General features: G+C 43.1%; 2 protein-coding genes across 7 annotated transcripts in view; both read left to right on the top strand.

The window, feature by feature from the left end:
* Positions 1-8748, top strand: part of LOC136647655 (calcium-activated chloride channel regulator 1-like) — a 34313-nt gene extending 25565 nt beyond the window's left edge. For all 4 annotated transcript variants that reach the window (XM_066623316.1, XM_066623315.1, XM_066623317.1 and 1 more), the window contains 5 exons: positions 448-678; positions 1580-1850; positions 3524-3691; positions 4875-5093; positions 5740-8748. In XM_066623316.1, coding sequence (XP_066479413.1) covers positions 448-678; positions 1580-1850; positions 3524-3691; positions 4875-5093; positions 5740-6170 — 1320 coding nt within the window. In that variant the 3' untranslated portion in view covers positions 6171-8748. The remainder of the gene's footprint in view (positions 1-447; positions 679-1579; positions 1851-3523; positions 3692-4874; positions 5094-5739) is intronic.
* Positions 8749-17306: 8558 nt separating this feature from the next.
* Positions 17307-20605, top strand: part of SH3GLB1 (SH3 domain containing GRB2 like, endophilin B1) — a 40516-nt gene continuing 37217 nt past the window's right edge. For 2 of the 3 annotated variants that reach the window (XM_066623321.1, XM_066623320.1), the window contains exon 1: positions 17307-17513. In XM_066623321.1, the coding sequence (XP_066479418.1) occupies positions 17442-17513 (72 nt within the window). In that variant the 5' untranslated portion in view covers positions 17307-17441. The remainder of the gene's footprint in view (positions 17514-20605) is intronic. The other variant, XM_066623319.1, reaches the window with a different exon arrangement.

The raw sequence follows: 20605 nt of genomic DNA, 5'->3' as shown, positions 1-20605 counted from the left end.
GTCAGATTTCTCCTCAGACTTTAATCGAAGGTGGTTTACATAGACAGGCTGTTCTAAACCCCCATAGGGATTTTTACAATTGAATAGTTCTAGTCTTTCATAGAACTCCTTGTTCCAGCTGGATTCCTTCCTGGTCTGGTCTCTCTCTGGCCCTTCACCTCTCACACCCCACTTGACAGCAACTCCTCTCTGCCACCTAGGGTCAGCTCATCAGTATATCAGCGTGTCATCAGTTCTCAGGTACTTCCGGTTATTTCGAACTGGCAGCCTCAGATCTTTAGGCATACAAGGCGGCAGCTCTACCAACTGAGCCAGACCTCATCAATTGCACTTGATCAGAATTTGTTCTAGTTTGTACACATTACTATTATTAAGTGTTCTGCTAATTAGGGATCATGCATTGTTCTTCTTTGCTTTCTATGAAAAGGATCACTTTTTTTTTAACAGTTGGAAAGTAAAAGTCTGAGCATCGGTCCCTCCCAATGGCTGGATGGTATTGTGTCCATTGATAGAACTGTGGGAAATCACACTGCCTTTGTGGCTACATGGAGTGTGAGCACAATTCCACCAAACATTATCCTGACAGACCCAAGAGGAAAAAGATACTCCCCAAAAGCCTTTGAAATTGATAATACCGATGTCAGAATGGCTCAACTAAAGATTAATGGCACTGCAGAGGTAAGAGCTTAAATTTCATTAGACTTCTGTATGTATTTATGCCTAGAAATGTTAAGAACATGGCTGTTAGTTATAGAAAGCAAGCACAGTGCCAACAAGGGTTTATATTGCTTATATTGCTGGGTTTATGTTGCTGCAGCTCAGGTATCCTCATGGATTCAGCAAGTGGGGAAGAGCCATGCAGGCTCACTAGATTCCAAGACTTCTTCCAGCCCATTTACACCCAGGAGTTCAGGGTGCAGCACATTCTGTAACTGCTCTAAGTATCCCGTGTTGGCATTTCTCTAGCCCCAGGACATGATTATAATATTTGGTCATGCAGCTTGAAATACAGTGCCCAGATGCTGCACAGCTCCTGGGTGTTAGAAGTGTGATGGCATGCTCACATAGCCATACAACCTGGATCCCCACAACTTGTCCTGAACCTGAAGCTCACCTGGAAGGGATGAAAACTCTTCTGCAGAGTCTCTGATGCAAGTGAAAACTGTTTGTGAGAAGAAACGCACCTAGTTGCACTCACAGCTTTCATGAGATGTCTGGGTCACTATTTCCCAAACTTCTGCTAGCCAAGGGTCACACTTTCTTAACTTCCTGAATTAGAAGCACATTTAACTCTTGCCCCACAAGGGGGTTTTGATTCACATGTATAAGAATGACCCAGGCTTACTGGAGGCCACACAAATGCAGCTAATCTACAGTTGTCCTTCCCTGGTGCTCAAAGCTCTTCAAACACAATGAGATTTACTTCTGACTTAGCATGCAGTGGCATGTGCTGTTTGTGTCTTTTTAAAAGTCTATTAAACAGAATAACCCAAGGAAAGCAAGACATCTTTTATAAAAACTAAGTCCTGGATACTGAATATTTCATTTAATTTCCAACTTCAAAAATTTTCATCTGCAGACGGGAGACTGGGCTTACTCCATTCAGAATACCCACAGTACGGCTCAAGTCATATCGATGACGGTCACCACCCGAGCAGCATCTTTAAGCGAGCCTCCAGTGACTGTGAAGACTTATATGAGTAGAGACACCATTAACTATCCTAATCCAATGGTCATCTATGCCGAAATCAGTCAAGGATTTTTGCCTGTGATTGGTGCAAACGTCATAGCTACGTTAGAGCCAGAATCTGGAACTGCTGCAAAGATTACACTTCTTGATGATGGTTCAGGTACATTTATTTTGAAGCATCTATGGTATTATGCAGAATTCTTCCATGTAGATAGATTTAAAGGATTCTGTGCATATAGTGCTGCCTTGTAGCAAGTTTTGACTTTCCTTGGCCCATTGAGCCCAGCCAGCACCATCCCATCTGTCTGGCAATGTCTCTCCAGGGTCTCCAGCAGAGGTCTTTCCCAAACTGGCTACTGTGATCTTTCTCAGCTGGAGATGTTGGGATGGAACTGTGAGCATGTAAACCATGTGCTCAACCACTAAGCTAGATCAGTGCTTCCCAAACTTTTTAGTATCAGGATCTCCTTTTGAAAAGAACAACCTGTTGTGACCCCCTAAAAGAGATCTAGAAAGAAATATTTTATTTTAATAATATTCTATTTAAATCTATACAATTAAATAAAACCCTCCCATTTTTTAGTAGAGACAAGCTCTCCTACCTTTCCATCTGCCTTTTGGACTCAGCCCAGGAGCCTCTTTTCAAATACAGAAGTTTGAGTGTCTCAGAATTCAAAACAAGTACTTCTGAGCACGTGCAAAATGTCCATCTCTGACCACTAGTCAACTTACACTCATACATACCTAGAATTCAGGAGCAGTTTGCCTCTGAGCACACATGTAGCCCAGGGTTTTCAGTACACAAGATGAGTGAAGCTGCACTGCTCAGTGTCTTTCTAAGGCAAGAAAACAGAATGTATGGAGAGCACAAGAAAGAGTAGCATATAGATACCATTGTATACCAGGCCATGCTGCTTGGCTGCCAAACTGTGCCCTCACTGCCATCCATTCTTAGACAGGGGTGTCCTTGCATTCACTTTTGAAATGTTGGGTGTTATGGTGACCACCCAGTCAGAACTCAGCCTAATGATTTTGAACTGGCAGCCCATCAAAGGTTTGATAAACCTCCTGTTTTTTGTTGACCGCTTAGAATTATTGAAATACAGGACCTGTCAAGCATGCAGTTGGCCTCAAGAAATGCTGGTGGGTCTGTGTTTAACTTTGTAGGTCACGTGTTGTGTGGACCTGCTTTGGTTGTTAGTTATTGGAAAGATATTGCTAATCAACACATTGTTTTGCTAATGTTCCTATATCAGTGTTTCTCAATGTTTGTCCTCTGCTGTACCATTTCACATGGTCCACCTATTCAAAATACCACCGGAAGAAACTGGTGATGACTTCATTGCCAGTTGCTTCTGTTTTGGGAGGCCAGATGCAGCGTGACAAACACCAGTAAGAGGCTCAGGATGGACAGGAGGGCTTTTTTGAGTGTGGAAATGCTTTGGAGCCTCCTACCACTGTTTGTGTGGTGTTCTTGGTCTCACTGCCAGGCAGCAGAGGTCCAGAAGTCCTGCAAGTACCCCCAGGCACCACCTCAACAGGTCCACTAGTTGAGAAACACTGTCCTATACGATTTAGGAACAACAGGATTTAGGCATTCTTTTTTTTTTTTTTTTTTTGTAAAAACAGGAGAAGGCATTGTGACATGAACATCTTCTAAATAGTCTGTCTGATGGTCTATCAACTGTAAGCAGTAAAATGGTTGCTTTACAGCACAAGCCTAGGCATGTCTACTCAGAAGTATGCACCACTGAGGTCAGTGGGACTTACTCCCAGGTAAGCATGTATAGGATTGCAATGTTGGATATTAATCCTAAATTTTTGTGTGTCAAGGTGCTGATATTCTCAAGCATGACGGAATCTACACAAGTTATTTCACTTCCTTCAAAGGAAATAGGAGATACAACTTGAAAGTGTGTGTGCAAGGGAAAGAGAAGGCGGTCAGACGTGTCCGCAGACAGAGCCAGGCTTTATATGTACCAGGTTACATAGAAGAAGATGGTAAGGATGCATTGCTTTGTTATTTATTGTTTTATTATTATTGCAACATTGTTTTATGGACAAACTACAGAAGAATGTGGGCACGTTAGCTCAAGAATTCTCAAAATGTGAAATGGGCCACTCTGCAAAGGCACTAGCATCTCCTGCCCTTCATCTCAGTAACTTTGTGTAGGTCTTGATATGTCCAGGAGGCTGAGTAGAAGTCTCTCATGCACAGAAATTCTTACTTTCTTTCCTATAATACTGTGATCGGCTTTGCTCAGCCTAACCTCTTATGTGAATTAATGGGGTTTAAAGGCAATGAAGTAACTTCCTCAGCTTTTCAGAGATTTTAAAATATTTCTCTGGGGTCTGCTTTTTTTTGTCTACTTTAAGGTGCTTCCAGGATCTGCCTAGTCAAATCAAGCAGCCATTGCTTTGGGATAGTTATACCACACATATAAAACAGAACTGGGTTATGTGTTGTTTCAGTTGTATAGGAAAGATCCACATGCTTATCGTGTACCACATCATTGCATCTTCACACACATAACAGGAGACACCTGTGATAACACCAGGGCGAAGTGGCCCAAAGGACTCTGCTTGACTGAAGGGGTTGTTATATCATTGTGGTCCAACATGTGGTCTTTGAGGCCAAGTGTCCCTCAAGTGGCATCCAGTCACCACTCTCTCCCCAGTCTGGTGCTGCACGCCACTCTGCTGTGCAGCATCTTTGCTCATCAGATTGAACGGAGTAGGGCCATGCTGGAGAAGGGAGCTCTTGCAACGCTGGCCGACCTCGCGAGGGCTCTGCCTGCATGTCCCACTCCGTTTCAGCCATAGTGAAAAGATTTTAGATGAAAAACAAGCAATTCAGTTTTCTGCATATTAATTTGGAATTGATTACATACTGTAACACACATCTATGAAGAGATGGCTGTGAAGCAACCGGAATATCAATAAGGAGTATGAGATGGAATAGAGAGAGAGATCTGAATATCCTTTACATAAGAATCATGAAGTAAACCAAATTAAGAAATGAGAGATTCTATATGGGAAAAAGAAACACTATTGAAGATTAATAAGAAAAACAATGACCTTCAGTTTTTTCCCCCAGAAATTGAATAGGCTGTGAGATTAATGAAAAAAATATTGAGTATGTAGTGACATACTATAACACAATTATTTGGGCCATTTTTCACAGGAGAAATACATATGAACCCACCAAGACCAGAAGCTAGTGATGATGAATTCCAAGAAAATCTGGGCAATTTCAGTAGAACTGCATCAGGAGGTTCTTTTGTAATGACAAATGTCTTTCAACCCTGTACAATCACTGACCTTGATGCAGTGCTAATTGATGGTGCTGATGAACTCCTTTTGTCATGGACAGCTCCTGCACATGACTGTTATGTGGGAAAAGGTAAGTGTGAAATTGTGTTTTAAGCAGAGACCCCTTATTAATTGCGGTTGTTTTTTTTTAAAGGTACAAGGTGGAGCCTTATTGGTAGATCAGAGAAATACCTTGTATTCTTTGCATAAGAAGATATGCACAGATAAAAATGCTAGGGTAGTTTTCTTTACGCAGGCATTTTGTTCCTGCGACATCTTGGAGTGTGACATACTATACTTGCACCATTCCTGTGGAGAGAGGTTTCTTTTTCAACCTTGGCTGTTCCACTATTGCAAGTTTTCCCTAGAGTTGTGCAACTGCAGGGACTGCTGGACACATGTCAAGGCACACTCCCCGTTCAAATGGGATGCTGCCTAATTCCAACAAGCCCAGCTGACGCTCCACGCAAGCTGAAAGTGTGCCCAAGTATGTGCCCCAGAAACCTGGGCATCGAGCAAAGATTGCATGAATCCTGTGTATTCCTAGAATCCTGTGCATCAGGCAGAGATTCCATGACTGGTGTGCATCTCTAGTTCATGTAGAGAGAGCTCCCTGAGGAAGAATGTTTCAAATGTACTGGAAAAGGCTGTGATTTTATTTTTGTCTGTGTTAGTCTTGACGCATGATTGAACACCTGTACTCTATTGTAATGTGTTACTTACGCTATGTTTTGCAGCTCTAATGCATGAAATCAAAATGAGTGGAAATCCCTTGGAATTAAGAGATTATTTTCATAATGCCATTTCTGTGCACACTTCGGGTCTGACACCGGCTGTTGCTGGGACCAAACAATCCCATCGGTTTAAGCCTGAAAACTTCACAAAGGAGAACGGCACCACTATCTACTTTGCAATTCGTGCCATCAATGGCAGCATCAACATTGGAGAATCATCCAATATTGCAAGTGTAGTTTTGTTTATTTCACCATTGCTCACCTCAGCTGGCACTACTGAAAGCAAGGTTGTTATAAATGTTATTCTTATAACAACAATCGCACTATGTATTTTGGGAGTTATTATTTGTGTTATAATTGCAATCATTTATTTTGCATGGAGGCGAAAATATGGAAGTTTTCGTTTGGCAGCTTCGGAATTACAGAAGCCTTAGGCCGCAATCCTAACCAATTTTCCAGCACTGACATAAGGGCAATGCAACTGCAAGGTAAAGGAACAAACATTGCCTTACCTTGAGGAGGCCTCCATGACTGCCCCCCCCCAAGTGCAGGATGCAGCACACGTCTCATTGGCACAGCTATGCCAGTGCTGGAAAGTTGGTTAGGATTGCTCCCTTAATTTGGTAGTTTCTGTGGTTTAGCTTTCTGTATTAACCGCCACCAGTTTATTGCTTTTTCCTTTCATACAATCAAATTCCAGCTTATAATAATCCACACACCAAAATCAACCCCATCTCTCCCACTACCTTGTAACCAGGGGTGTCAAACATTAGTCCACAGGTCAAATGTTTCCCCCAGAAGCAATTTATCTGGCCTCTGATATAATTGGGCTGTCTCATATCTTAAAAATATGAATAAGAGTTGCGTATTTTCTGTCATTTGTAGCTAATGAGTGAGAACAGAGTGCTTATTCCTGGCCATCATCTGCTTAATGATATCGCTTCCGGGCCTTAGCAGGCAACATGAATGCTAACTTTGGTCCTCTGTATGAAAAGAGTTTGACACTCCTGTTCTAAGCAGTCAGATCTTCTGTGAGTTATAACCTCTCTTCTCCCTGCTCAACTATTGACATTTAAAATGGACCCACGCACACAGAATGCACATGACATGCACAGATAGACATGCTTGCTTTGTGTGTCAAGTGTATTCTTTCTGTACTCCAGTTAGAATAGCATTCAAATTAGTCTAAGAATTCATCCCATGTAATCTGGAGCTTCTTGTAACCCCCCCCCCATTTGAGTATGTCACTTTTCTTTGGTGACTAAGGGCCCAATCCTATCCAACATTCCAGTGCCAATGCAGCCACAGTGCAGCCCTGAGGTAAGGGAACAAACATTCCCTTACCTTGAGGAGGCCTCCATGATTGCTGCTCTGCTGTTCCTCCAGTGCACACCCTGTTGGGCCAGCTGTATCAGTGCTGGTAATTTGGATAGGATTGGGCCCTAAATTGAGTATCTATTGCTTAGTGTCAAGTAGGTATGTTGACTAACCCTCCAAAGTTGGAAGACATCTGGCTACTAACAAGGTTCTCAGTAACTATGCTCTTAGACCTGTGGTTATCTGCAAGACCATGCACATATGACTTAATAGACTGGTTTGAAACTATAAGAGGCTTTGTGAGTTGTATTAATTTTCATTATCTATTCTATGCCACTCCTGAATTGGCCTTTTCAGCCACACTAGACGCTGTTCCAGAACCACCTTTCAGAGCGCGATACCATAGTCTTTCGAGACTGAAGGTTGCCAATGTTCTATGCCAATAAAGGTCTTATGTATGTATTAAGAATTTTCATTAGGACTTTTGCCAAACAAGTGCATGCTGCAATACATTTTTTTTTTAGTACTGGCAGTTCCCATGGTGCAAAGAAATGAGCAGAGGGCCACTGAACCCAGAAAACAATCTTCTACTGGATATGCCTAAGTCACAGCTCTGAAAATGACTTGCCTATGGAAGACAGTGCAGAAGTCCACTTGTGCAAAATGAACTGAGCAGACCAGTTGTTTATTTTTTCCTTTTCTGTCACCATTTGTGATAATCTGTCTTTCTTGCCAAACTAAGTCAATGTGTTGTCTCATAATTTGGTATTTGGCTCTTCTTGAAACAACACTTAGTCAGCTGTTATCCAAAAATTGTGAAACCTCTGTTTAAAAATTCACTTTGGATTATTGTAGTAATTTTAAAAAACATTTGCAGAGGTTGACAATTTCTGTCATTAACATGTTGCAACCAGTGGTATAAGAAATTATTCTGCCAGTCATTAACCTTGTGGTATTGTTCTGGCATAGTTACAAGTTTTGATATATGAGACTATATCAGTTTAAAAGGAAGTGATTTTTTCTATCATGTTCAAATATTAAACAGTCTTTCAGAATAAGCAGTTCATATATAACTTCAAAGAAACAGAGTCTGCAATCATACCCACATATACCAGCGAATAAGCCCCATTGACTATAATGGGGCTTATTTCTGAGTAGACATGAATAACATACAACAAACTCCTCAAATTACATCAAGTGTTGGAAAGGCAAGAAGAATATGTGTAGGATTTTTTCCCATTTATGCTGGCCATATAATTATTCTAAGAGATACTGGATAAAAATAACAAGAACATAGTTGGAATTCGTTCCTCTTTTGTTTGCTTTATTATACAAGGAATATTTATAATATATACAATTAATATCTCAGGTTAGTAGCTGAAAAATCCATTATGCCAAATTGAGAGAGACTCCAATGGAGAATGAAAGGAAGGAACTGCATTATTTTGTATAATGGCAAAATTGACTCTTACATAAACTCTTAAAGAAGCAGATATAGAACAAATAGTTTTCAAAAATGTTGACTGCTACTTATGAGACATTTGGGGGGGAAGGTACATCTGATGTCTTTTATGTATTTAATATGATTTGAATGGAATATTTACTTGTCAATTCTGTTTTTTTCTGTAATATAGGTTTTATAGATGAAGTAACATGTTTATAACAAAATAAAATACGCTTGTGGTGATACTGTTAGCATGTTTAAACATCAGTAGGCTTCATTAAATTGGTTCCCTTACCCCGTGTAGAGCCCCAATGTGTCTTTAGCTGGCACAGAACAAAGGAGACCCATCTTGGGATCTGCAGCTCAGGAACAGTATAGGACTCAGTGGCGTCCACTGCTGCCACCCCCCCCCGGGGCCCAATCCATTTTTGGGCTCACCCTCACTCCACTCGCTTCCGCCCCCTCCCCGCCTTCCCCCTCCCTCCCCAAGAAGCCTTCCCATGAAGTGGCAGGGGAACACACTGCTCCATGGTGCCACTGGTCATCCATCCAGCACCAAGGCTCAGCTCCACGCATTCCCTGCAGGTGGCAAAGTGTCTTATGGCACTTTTGCAACAGTTATTGCTGGGGCAGCATTCAGACCGCTGGCGCTGCCCTGGCATTGGCCTGGATTGGGCTGCCCATACTTGGTTTTTTACCACTACATTTACTAGCAGACTTGACTCCAAGGTTTTATATTCTACTCTATATCCCATGTACTCTGAGTAAGATGGTTAGCGTAATCTTGTCTCCAAGGGACTTAGTCTAAACGTACAAATAACAATGGTTTAGAAGGGGCCAAATGGCCTTAAAATGACATTGTTCTTTTTCAGTTAACCCATTTCTGCCTAGCCCACAGGTGTACACATTTGATCCCTGTTGCGCATATGCAATGTTGGGCAGAAATGGCTTTAATGTTTATAAAGCTGCATAGACCTCTATGCGATGGTGACAGTGACAGTAGAGCTCAACCACAAAGGCAAGTAGATGTTAATTCAAAAGTACTGAAATGCAGCTGCCCCTTCTTCAGCAGCACCACTGGCAAAAAAGATGGCGCATGTGGAATGTGCCACACAGGACTTCTGAATCTAGACCAGGGGTGTCAAACATAAGGCACAGGGGCTGGATGTGGCCCGTGGAAGCTTTTTATCTGGCCCTCAGGCTCTCAGCTGCTGAGCAGTGCTGAGGTATTACTGCTGTAAGGGCAGCCCACATGAAAATTGGGCTCTCCCGTAACTTGAAATATGATCAGGATTTATGTATTTTTTTTCTGTCATTTGCAGCCAATGAGTTCCTAAGTGAGAAAAAGTGCTTATTTTTGGTTATGACCTGTTTAATGACATCACTTCCTGCCTAATGGGCCATCACTTCTGGCCCTCAGTAGGCATCATGAATGCTGTTCAGCCCTCAGTATGAAACAAGTTTGACACCCCTGATCTAGACTGTTCCCCAGTTGAGGAGTTGAGAGCCTTCACAATATTTGGAAGGAAGAGGCTGTCCAGGCATTTGTCACCAAAAATTACTTCAATGTGGAGCAGTTCCACTAAATTTTAGAGCAGCTAAAGGCCATAGGCTTCTGCAGGGAACTGGATGTATGCAGGATGTATGCAAAGCCAAGGAATTTTGAAGGAAGTACAAGCTGGTCAAGGAGGACAAGAGTCATTTTAGGCACTTTTGTCAACCTTGCCCTGAGAGGCAGAAATTGTGCAGAATGCAGCAGGTTGTCACCACCACTGGAGCCAGATGCTTGTTGCAATATACTCTTTAAGTAGAATCTTCCACTATTGCTTTACTGTCCAAAGGCCCTTTCCATCAACATCCTGCATTGCCAAAGATATACCTGAAGTGCTCCCACACTGGGATGGGTGATGAGGGGCAGAGCTTCATTAGCTATAGTTGCAGTGGGTGGACTGTGTCCTGACTGTTATAGGTGAGATAATGACCTTGGGTGCCCAAGTGCCGTTCTCCATTCTCTGGAACAGAGGGGACAACTGCATAATCATGGCATTTGCCAGGCACTCCTGCCAAAATGCCCCAAAACATTGCCCTGCAGTCCGCAACCACCTAAAAAACTATGGAATGGTTTGAAAAACAATGGAACCTGTTACGGTTTTTTAAAAATAATTTTTTTATTTTCTATAAACAAAACAAAACACACACACGTAAACATACATAACAACATTGGGTTTACAGGATATCATATACTATACTAATGTCTCATTCTACAAATAACAATGAGAAAAAAATATCTCTAAATACCCTGTTCTATACTTTTTCTGTTTCTATACTTTCTTTCATCATTTCCATCATCATAATTATCTTTTCTTCATTAAATTCTTATCAATATATCATATAATAAATTTTACTAATATAATTAAATATATCACTTCTCTGTCTATAACATCTATAATATCTCAAATTAGTAATATACTAAATTTTACAATTATTAATATCATTACTAAATATATCCTCTCTTTCTGTAACCTCTATACCATCTCTAATTAACCTGTAACATTCTAAAATTATTAATATCTAAAAAATACCACATTTCAATTACATATATATCCTAATCAATTTCTACATTTTAACTCTAAACTTTAACTATCCCTTTCCATCTTATTCCACCATTCATTATTTTCCCTCTTTCAATAAAATTCTAAACTCTTTCATTTATACAACTTATTCTAATACAAGTTTTTCTACTAAATTCATACCATAAATCTAAATATAAATCAATCTACCATTATTTCCATATATTCCAAATCATCCCCATCAATATTACAAAATTGACCTACAAAATACTGACCTATATATTCTCTTATCCCAATCAAATGTTATATAACTACCAGATTATATCAATATCTTAAATCTCAGTTCACATCTCTCATCATCTATAAACTTTAGCTTCCCTCTATTTCATTTTTAGTTTTCCCTTTTTTTCTTATAAACTTCCTACATCTGTTTCAACAATTAAAATGCAAACTCTCCTTACTCCACCCAACAAGTCCAAGTCCCAATAAGTCATCTTGATCTCTTGACCACTTTCTTTACAGATGTCTTCAGGATCTGTCAATCGAAATGCCTCCTCTCTATTCTGAGCTGATATCTTCCTCAATCCTCTCTTCCAATTTATCTCATCCAACAACAGCTCAAGTTGTTGACCCATAGTTGTCTCCAATGCTGTCTCCGACTTCTATCTTACTCAATGCAGACACTTGTCTGCCCAAGATTTCCAAGCTGATCTGGATCTGCAAAGACTGAAACATCTGCCTTTGAACCAATAAAAGCAATTCATACATTTTTTCCAATATGCTGTTTTTCCACTCTTGCTCCAAAAGGTCAGTCATCTCTCTGCAATTATCTTCCAGACCACCAGATGTCATAGACCAGGGGTGCCCAAACCCTGGCCCGGGGGCCACTTGCGGCCCTCAAGGCCTCTCTATGTGGCCCTCAGGGAACCCCTAGCCTCCAATGAGCCTCTGGCCCTCCAGAGATTTGTTGGAGCCCACACTGGCCCGACGCAACTGCTCTCAGCATGAGAGCAACTGTTTGGCCTCTCGAGTGAGCTGTGGGATGAGGGCTCCTTCCATTGCTTGTTGTTTCACGTCTGTGATAAAGTAGCAGCAGGAAAGGAAAGGCCAGCCTTGCTTTGTGCAAGACCTTTTATAGGCCTTGAACTACTGCAAGACCTTCATTCATTCATATAAGTTCATCTTTAATATATTCATTTATGTAAATTTATTCAAATTTGAAATGTAAATTAATTCGGCCCCCGACACGGTGCCAGAGAGATAATGTGGCCCTCCTGCCAAAAACTTTGGACACCCCTGTCATAGACAGCTCTCTTCTACAATGGAGTGTGGAGAATTGTTCAGTCTCAAATTACCACTCCACACTTCATGATGTCCTTCGGTGATCTAAGGGAGTCCAAAATAGTTCCAAATCCAGAATCTGATAAGAAGAATTTATATCTGGTACAGGGTTACACATTAAAAAAAAATAATTGATGAAATCATGCTCCAGACGCTCCATATAACACCGAATGCTCAACTGTCTTCTGAATACAAAAGTCCACAGTGAGGCAGAAGAATCCTTCCCCTCTCTCCTTTGTTTTTTTCTCCAAAGCACTGAGCCAAATCAATCCTTTAAAACCGGGATTTACATAACACAAGCAGCACTTACTTTGTTCTTCCCAGTATCTTGTTTCAGTAAATGATCTCCTCCACGGGGAACCTGTTATGGTTGAAGTGTCAGCCCCCTCAGACACAGGTTCGGAATGTGGTCTTTGTCCAGTCCACCAGCCCAGTTCACAAAGCCTTTGTCATGAAATCACACAATTGTACACAAGCCACCAAAGCCAATGGTCAACCCCAGTGTGGTGTCTATGATGGCCTTACAAACCTCTGTGAAGATGACATGGATGTAACAGACTGCATACAGTGCTGATCATGTTCTGCAGTTGGCATCTGATGCTAGTCTAAAAATGGTCATGGCCATTCTTTTTTCCCCAGGACTGACCAGCTGTTGCAATGGGGTGGACTTGTCAACAAGTTCTATAAAGATAGATCAGCACATGCAGCTGAAGCCTCTTCACTGGTCATCCTACCCCTGAAGCACTGGGTGGATTGATGGCCCACCAAAGGCTGCAGTAGAGCAGTATGCAAACAATTCCTGGATTCATGCTCATCTGCTGGTCTGTACAATGGTCTGGGGCCCTCACCGCCAACACTACCCTCACCTTTTGAGCAAGAAGAGCAGCAATGCACTGTTGTGAGACTGGCGGCAGCAAACAGTGGTGAAGCTCATCTCTCCTGCCAAAAAACTATTCTTGACAAATGCCTTAAGTACTCCAGAATTGGCCAAAGTGGTACTTTGTGCTGGGGAACATCTGTGAACTTGACAGATCTGTCAAGGGAGTTTGTTTGGGAAACCTCAAGCTTACAACAAAAAGGTACTTCACACACTCACACAAAAAAACACTTCACACACTCACAAATACTAAGGCAGGCACCGGATCAGGAGGGGCAAATTTGTCATGCATTCTAGCACATACACCCCCATTATGCTGATTGTACATGCTTTGGGTGGTTATTGGGCTTGTTTTTACTAAGCACAATGAAATGAAACATACACCAACTGCCACATGCACACATGGCCAACCTCAATGCAACAGACTTTACAACTTAAATCTTCATCTCCACCAATCAAACATAAAGCAGGGTCAGTAGCTTATTTTTAGATCAAAAGAAGTGTGCTAGACCTCTGCTAACCTATGCCTCACCTTTCTACATCCTTCTTCTTTAGTTATTCACTCAAGCTCCACAACCAGAAGTGTGGCTGCAGAAATGGCGGGGGGGGGGGGTTACACAGAGGTTAGCAGCAGATATGGGTAAGGGTTTTGTGCCTTTTACTAAAAAAAAATCAAGACAGTTCTAAGCAATTTGGGCAGACTTGGACCTAAACAATTATCCAAAGCCATCATGTACTGTGTGGTACAGACATGTGTAAAACCACCAAACTAGAAAAAAATGGGAATGTTCACTCCTTACTGCTTTGGGAAGTCATTGTGCTAATGGTGAAGCAGTTTGCTGAGCATGTAGACAATCTCTCCACTATGATTTAAACTAACAGATTAATGCTGGTACACTGTTAAACCTTTGAGTAAATTATATTCACCTTGATTCTACTGTCTGTAACAGAAGCATGGTTATTACTTTTGTAATTCTGCCATCTGGTGGATGACCAAAGTACACAAAATTATTTAAGATCCATTTTCAAGATCATGCTTTATAGACCAAGGTGGGTAAATAGATGTGGAACATGTGATCAAATCCTTTGACAATTGAGCTATAGAGCTATTTTAAAACACTGCATAAATGCACTGCTTTAAAAATGAAACATTTTAAGGAAAACTTGTGTTTTCTTGGACAAATTAGGAGTAAAATAACAATGAGCTGGTAAAACAGCTTTATTTTGAACTGCTAAGCAGTTATTGCCTCAAATACATAAATTTCCAAATAGAGATCTCACAGTGCTTGTTCACAAGATCAAGAGAGAGAATGTATTCTCTTTGGTTCTCTTGGAACTTTCAACACACTTTGATACCATCAACCACAGTATCTTTCTGGACCATCTGATAGGTTTGGAAGAAGACAGCACTTCTTTAGCGGTCCCACTTCTATCTGTCAGGCAGGCTTCTAGAAGGTGATATTGGGGCTTTCTGTTCTTCCCGATGAGATCATATGGGATGTTCAGAGTTCCATTCATGCCATGTAAAAGCCATGAAGCTTCTGGGAAAGGTTAGGCAGGGGATTGAAGTATGGTATCATTGGTACACTTAGGACACAGGCAGCCCAATTATACCTCCTTCCTTCCCCCACCTCCTACCAACGCAGGCATCCCAATGGAGCACACACTGCATCTTAGAGTAGGGAGAGCAGTTACAGAGTTCTCTGAGTAAGAGAAGTTTCGTTCTTTTGGTTTGGAGAAATTGTCCATTTTCCCTATGGGTCTCATCAGTCCTGCCCAAGCTATTTTGCTGGTGTAAAACCAAGGAGTGTAATGACAGAAAAAAAGGAGAGAAACAGGATCTGGCTGCATGTGGGTGCTGCGGATCCCACCCCTCCCCTTCTCCACCCACTTCCCCAGCCAGAACTTCACATGTTCTTCCCTGTCCCTTCCCCAGCCAGAACTTCACATGTTCTTCCCTGTCCCTGCCTCATTCCTCCTACCACCTGGGGATATCAGTCCAGATGCCTCCTTCACTCATCACCCAGGTACACACAAACAACTCATGCTGATGGTGATGATAAATCATATTGTCATGAATGTCATGATTATGAATGTCAGGGCATGTCTTTGTGCTAGACATGACCCCAAATCAGAGGGAGAAAAGCTTTTGCTCTCTTGTGTTTCACCAGAACAATCTGAAAGAAACTGGCACAAATGCTCATGTGCCATAATAAGTATTAAATTCAGCAACTAATTTATGTTGATTGAATGCCTTGATTTCCACAATTTCAGCAGGTGTACCTGGGTCATTTGTTGACTGTAACTTACTTCCAAACTTCATATCATGATATGATAGATTTTGTATCATATCACTTTAAGAAAAACTATTACCTACAGTCTCAATTGCAGGTTTTAATATCAAGGTAATCTGAAACAGAACAGAGTCAATGGAGCAATTTTTCAAACCTTTGGGATACTAAAGAAATGCAAACGTTTGTGGCTGTCATTTTGGATTCCAATATAACTACTATGAAGGAAATGTTATAATTAATCATGATTCATAGAATGATTTTGTAATTGAAATTGTGTAACCTCACTCATAGGAGCTGAAATATAAACCAAGATTCATGACACCCGTCTGGGAATCTAATAATATGGCTACACATAGATGGGCAACATGACTTTTCTGAGACAGCAGACCACTTTTTTGCCACTAGTGACAACAAATTGCCTATAATTAGATATCTACATCTTTATCCTTTTCATCTATTGTAGTGTTGCTTCCTAAAATAAGTGGGGTTCTGAATCCTATAAGGGCACTGTAATCCGTTTCCAATTCCAAATGCATGACAGCCAGATGAGATTGCATGGGATGAGGAAAGGACCCCATGCTGCTTGGAACTCACATTTCTCTAGTATGAAAACTTAAAACGCTTAATGCTACTAAAAACAGACTTCAGGGTAATGGATCTTTATGCCTGCCCCATCCCAAGAGCAATGGCTGGTTATGCTTCTCCTCAGCACTAGCATTGGGTAGGGCACTGCTGAGCAGAAGGCCACTACCTACTTCCGGAGTGAGAGTGGGCCTGCTGTGCTCCTTGCTACTGCCTTGTCCAAGTGTGGAGTCAGTGACAAGAGAAAGAAGAAGGCACAGCAGCTTCAGTTCACCTTTTCCTGAGTGGTGGTGTGGACTGAGCCCAGAAGGTGAGAGCCACAGAACAGGTAGAGGTGATAGTAGTAGGAAGGCGACCCAAAGGCATCTTGTCCAGCCAGGGGCTCCACAACACCTGGAGCTGTCACTGCTGCTCCCCACAGCGAGGCTACAATGAAGTTGTACCTGTGGTCACATAAGATCCAGAGGACAAAACCCACCGAGCCTGGAACAGAAAAAGGTGGCACAGACTGGCCGTTTCCATCCAAGATGCACCATCTCTATGGTGTCACTTCAAAGAGCCCTTTCAACACCTACAGGCTGTGAGTGAAGCAGGGATGTGTGGTGGGTGGGGAGGGAAGTGAGGCAGGTGAGGCAGAGCCTCCCCACTGGAGTCCTTCGAAAAGGCCGTGCTGTGTGAGGCACCCAGGCACCCACGACCCATATGCAGAACAAGGAGGGAGGGAGTGCAGAGTACAGAGGTCGTGGGTGCCCCACAGGGCAGTGGTGCTTTTCGAAGGACTCCAGTGGGGAGGCTCTGCCTCACCTGCCTCCCCACACAGCTCACATCCCTGGGGTGGAGGCTGCACGCTTACCTGGGAGTTAGTCCCTGGAGTGGAGGCGGCAAGCCTGTCCATACCTACCTGGGAGTAAGTCCCATGGGCTACAACGAGGCTTGCTTCTGAGGAGGCGCGCATAGCACTGGGCTCCACATCACTGGCAGCTCCGGCACTGGCTGACGGACAGCCCTTCTGACGTCATCGCCTTCGAGGGGCGGAGCCTTCCGCTTTCCCCGACGCGGCGACGCCGACGCGGGCCCCGCCCCCTTCGGCGGGCCTTCCCACGCTCGGCCCCGCCCCTTCGCCCGCGCCACCCAATCAGCTGCCGGCTCCTCACAGCCCGGCCGAGGCCGGCAGCGCCCGACACCACCCCCTTCAGCCAGCGCCGCCGCCGCCGCCTTGGCCGGCAGCGTCTGAGGGGAGGAAGGAGGGAGGCGGCGGTGCGAGTGGCAGCCCGCCGAAGATGAACATCATGGACTTCAACATGAAGAAGCTGGCGGCCGACGCGGGCACCTTTCTCAGCCGCGCCGTGCAGGTAGAGTCTGGCTGAGGGGGAGGAAGTGGGCTCCGCCGAACCGCTCCAGCCCGGCCCGACGGCTCTGCTGTTCGCCTGGAAGGGGCGGCTCCGCCCATCTCCCTCCCACCTCAGACGGGGGAAGGGAGGAGGCCGTTGGTGCGCGCGCACTGGGGGTGTCCGCGCTCGCGTTGCCCCCCCCCGCGCCACCCTGAACGTTCTAATCATAGAACGTTAAAGGTGGCGCGCGAAGCTCTCGCCAAGCCTGAGACTGAGAGGTGAAGTCGAGGTCAGGCCTGGCGGGGCTTCTTGGCCTCCAGGTGCCGTCCTCGTCCCTCCCTCCCCGTGAAGGACTGCCCTGAGGTGAGGTGCTGCCCTGACGGGGAGGAAGTCACCGTACCGTTGTCTTTCCCCTCACTCGGCCTAAGGCTGCAGCGCTGTGCGTGTCTACTCAGAAGTAAGCCCCACTGAGATCAATGGGGCTTACTCCCAGGAAAGTGTGCATCGGATTGGGCTGTCAGGCTGCAACGCCATGTGTGTCTACTCAGAAGTAAGCCCCACTGATTTCAATGGGGCTTATTCCCAGGAAAGTGGGCATAGGATTGTACTGTCAGGCTGCAGTCCTGTGCGTGTCTATTCAGAAGTAAGCCCCACTGAGGTCAATGGGGCTTAGTCCTAGTAAAATGTGTATAGGATTGCAGCCTAAGGGGCTGCCCCCATACTTTCTGTGGGGATGGTGGGTGTTACTGACCTGACTGCAGCTGTTTCATTGCCCATCAGCAGCCTCGAGCGCGTATGCGAGACCCCTCCCCTTCTCCCTGTTGCTCGGCTACATTGTGTGAAACCCAACACAGACCCTACTTGCATTTTCCTGCAGCTGTCTCTGTTGAGTGGCAAATGTATACCTGTGTAGTATGGCAACTGTGGTTATAGGGTGGGATAGGGAGCAGTTTCCCTCTGAAGGCCTGGAGTTTCCATTTTGGAGGCATGAAAGTAAAAGGATGATGGCTATAAGTAGAGCATGTTATGCCTGCAATAAGTGCTTTTGTGTATGTATCCATATGTATGTGCTTACAAAAACACAGTGTGAAAAGAAACTAAGTATGCTTTTTTAAACTTCCAAGCTGAAATGCAAAAATAAATTTGCCTGTGAATAAAAAAATATATATTGGTATCTCAGTAGAGAACTTAAAGGCTGAATCTAACTTTGGAAAACTTGTATTGCAAATAGAAATGTCTGGCTACCTCTTTGATACTCCTTAGAGATCATTGCTTGGCAGCCCTATGTGTTCTCTGCTTCTTCCCTACTTCTGTCTGTTCTAAGAACATTGTGATATGAAAAGGAGGAGTACTTGTCTTCTAGTCCTGCCTTTTGATATCTGGGTATTTTTCTGAAGTGCTGAACAGGGTGAAGTTGGGGACTGGCACCTGGGTACAGAAACCTCCCATGCCTTATTTTTATATCCATTGATATGTTGGACGAATAAGGCTGCAATCCTGTCCACACTTACCTGGGAGTAAGCCCCATTGATGATAATGGGCCTTACATCTGAGTAGACATGCATAGGATTGGGCTGTCAGGCATTAAAAATTGGATTTAACTTTTAATTAGTTTTGCTTCCATCTTCCAGTATTGTGTATTCACAGTTACAATATATTAATGTGGTTGACTTATCATTGCATGTTAGAATTCCAGCTTGTTAGAAGGTCTTTTGCATTTCTAGCAGGTTTTAGTTGCAACCTCTGTAGTGGCTGGTGCCTCCCATAAGTGGAGACGCTCCAAAATGCTCATCCCTATGCTACCAAGGTAGTCCTGCCAAACCTTACTTCAGCATCTCTGACTTGTTTATTCTTGCTCTACCTTTAGAAACTTCTCCTGCCAGACAGATTGACTGAGTTAGAGACAGAATACTGGGTGCTGGAGATACATAACATAGGAGTTTTCTTTCCCCCTGCTTGTAAACTTCACAGAGGTATTTGATTGGCCACTGTTGGAAGGGAATGGTAATCTAGATTGAAACAAGTGCCTTGCCTGAGGCAGGAAACTGATTAAAACAGTGTGAAAGGGTCTGAACCCCAGGCATCAATTCCTGTCATGTTCTTTGATCCATTTGCTGTCAAAATTCATTTCTTTTTTTCTACTAAAAAAAAGAGTGCAAATTTGGGCACAATCCCAACCCCTTATGTCAGTGCTTTCCAGCACTGGCATAGTGGTGCCAATGGGACATGTGCTGCATCCTGCAGGTGGGTGTCACTCAAGGAGGCCTCCTCAGAATAAGGGAATGTTTGTTCCCTTACCTCAGAGCTGTATTGCCCTTATGTCAGTGCTGGAAAGTACTGACATAAGGGGTTAGGATTGCACCCTTTCTCTTTAACCTCTTGCTCAGCTCTCCTTTGGTCAGGGTGTGAAAGACATCTCCTTTCCAGTCAACAGTGACCACCAGTATCCTGATAGCCACCTTGCCTAGGCCATCCCTCATACACTGGGTCACAGAACAAGCGCTCCGTGTATGTTTATAAGGACAGGCAACCCTTTCAACCTTTTTTGCATTCTTGTGTTAGCTCTGACTTGGAACTTCTAAATTTTATAGCAGTCTCCATGCTGCATGAAAAATACCTTTGAAATTAAAGAATCTTTTTTATAAAAACAGCCTGTAAGAGCCCTAGACTATGAAACTGTGCCCCTCACAGTGGCAGTAGAAACACCAACTACCATATGTAGTGGAGGAGGAAAAGCAAGCAAGGAAGACAGTTCTGTACCGCTGCCTTTCTCTTATAATGATTTCCCATAGTTTGATTTTATAGATGTCATTCTAGTAGTCTTGTCAGCTGAACAATGGGATATAAATGTTTTAAATAAATATAGCGAGAGATAACCTGTCTCTTTTTAAAAAGCTCAAAAACTATAGAGCTAATCCAAACCCAAACTGAAGGACAGAGTACAGGTTGAGTCAACAGTTTTTTTTACCATTTTAAACAAGAAATAAACAATATGAGATATTTTAAGGTTAAAAAATATTTCAGTGAGAAATTAGTATTGTATAAGCAAAAATGTAATATGCTTGCCCTATTTTCTATGTGGTATGTTTCTACATCGTAGTCTTTCTTCAGTG

This window comes from Tiliqua scincoides, chromosome 4 (assembly GCF_035046505.1).
Source record: "Tiliqua scincoides isolate rTilSci1 chromosome 4, rTilSci1.hap2, whole genome shotgun sequence".
NCBI lineage: Eukaryota > Metazoa > Chordata > Lepidosauria > Squamata > Scincidae > Tiliqua > Tiliqua scincoides.
This window is presented reverse-complemented; position numbering and strand designations above follow the sequence as displayed.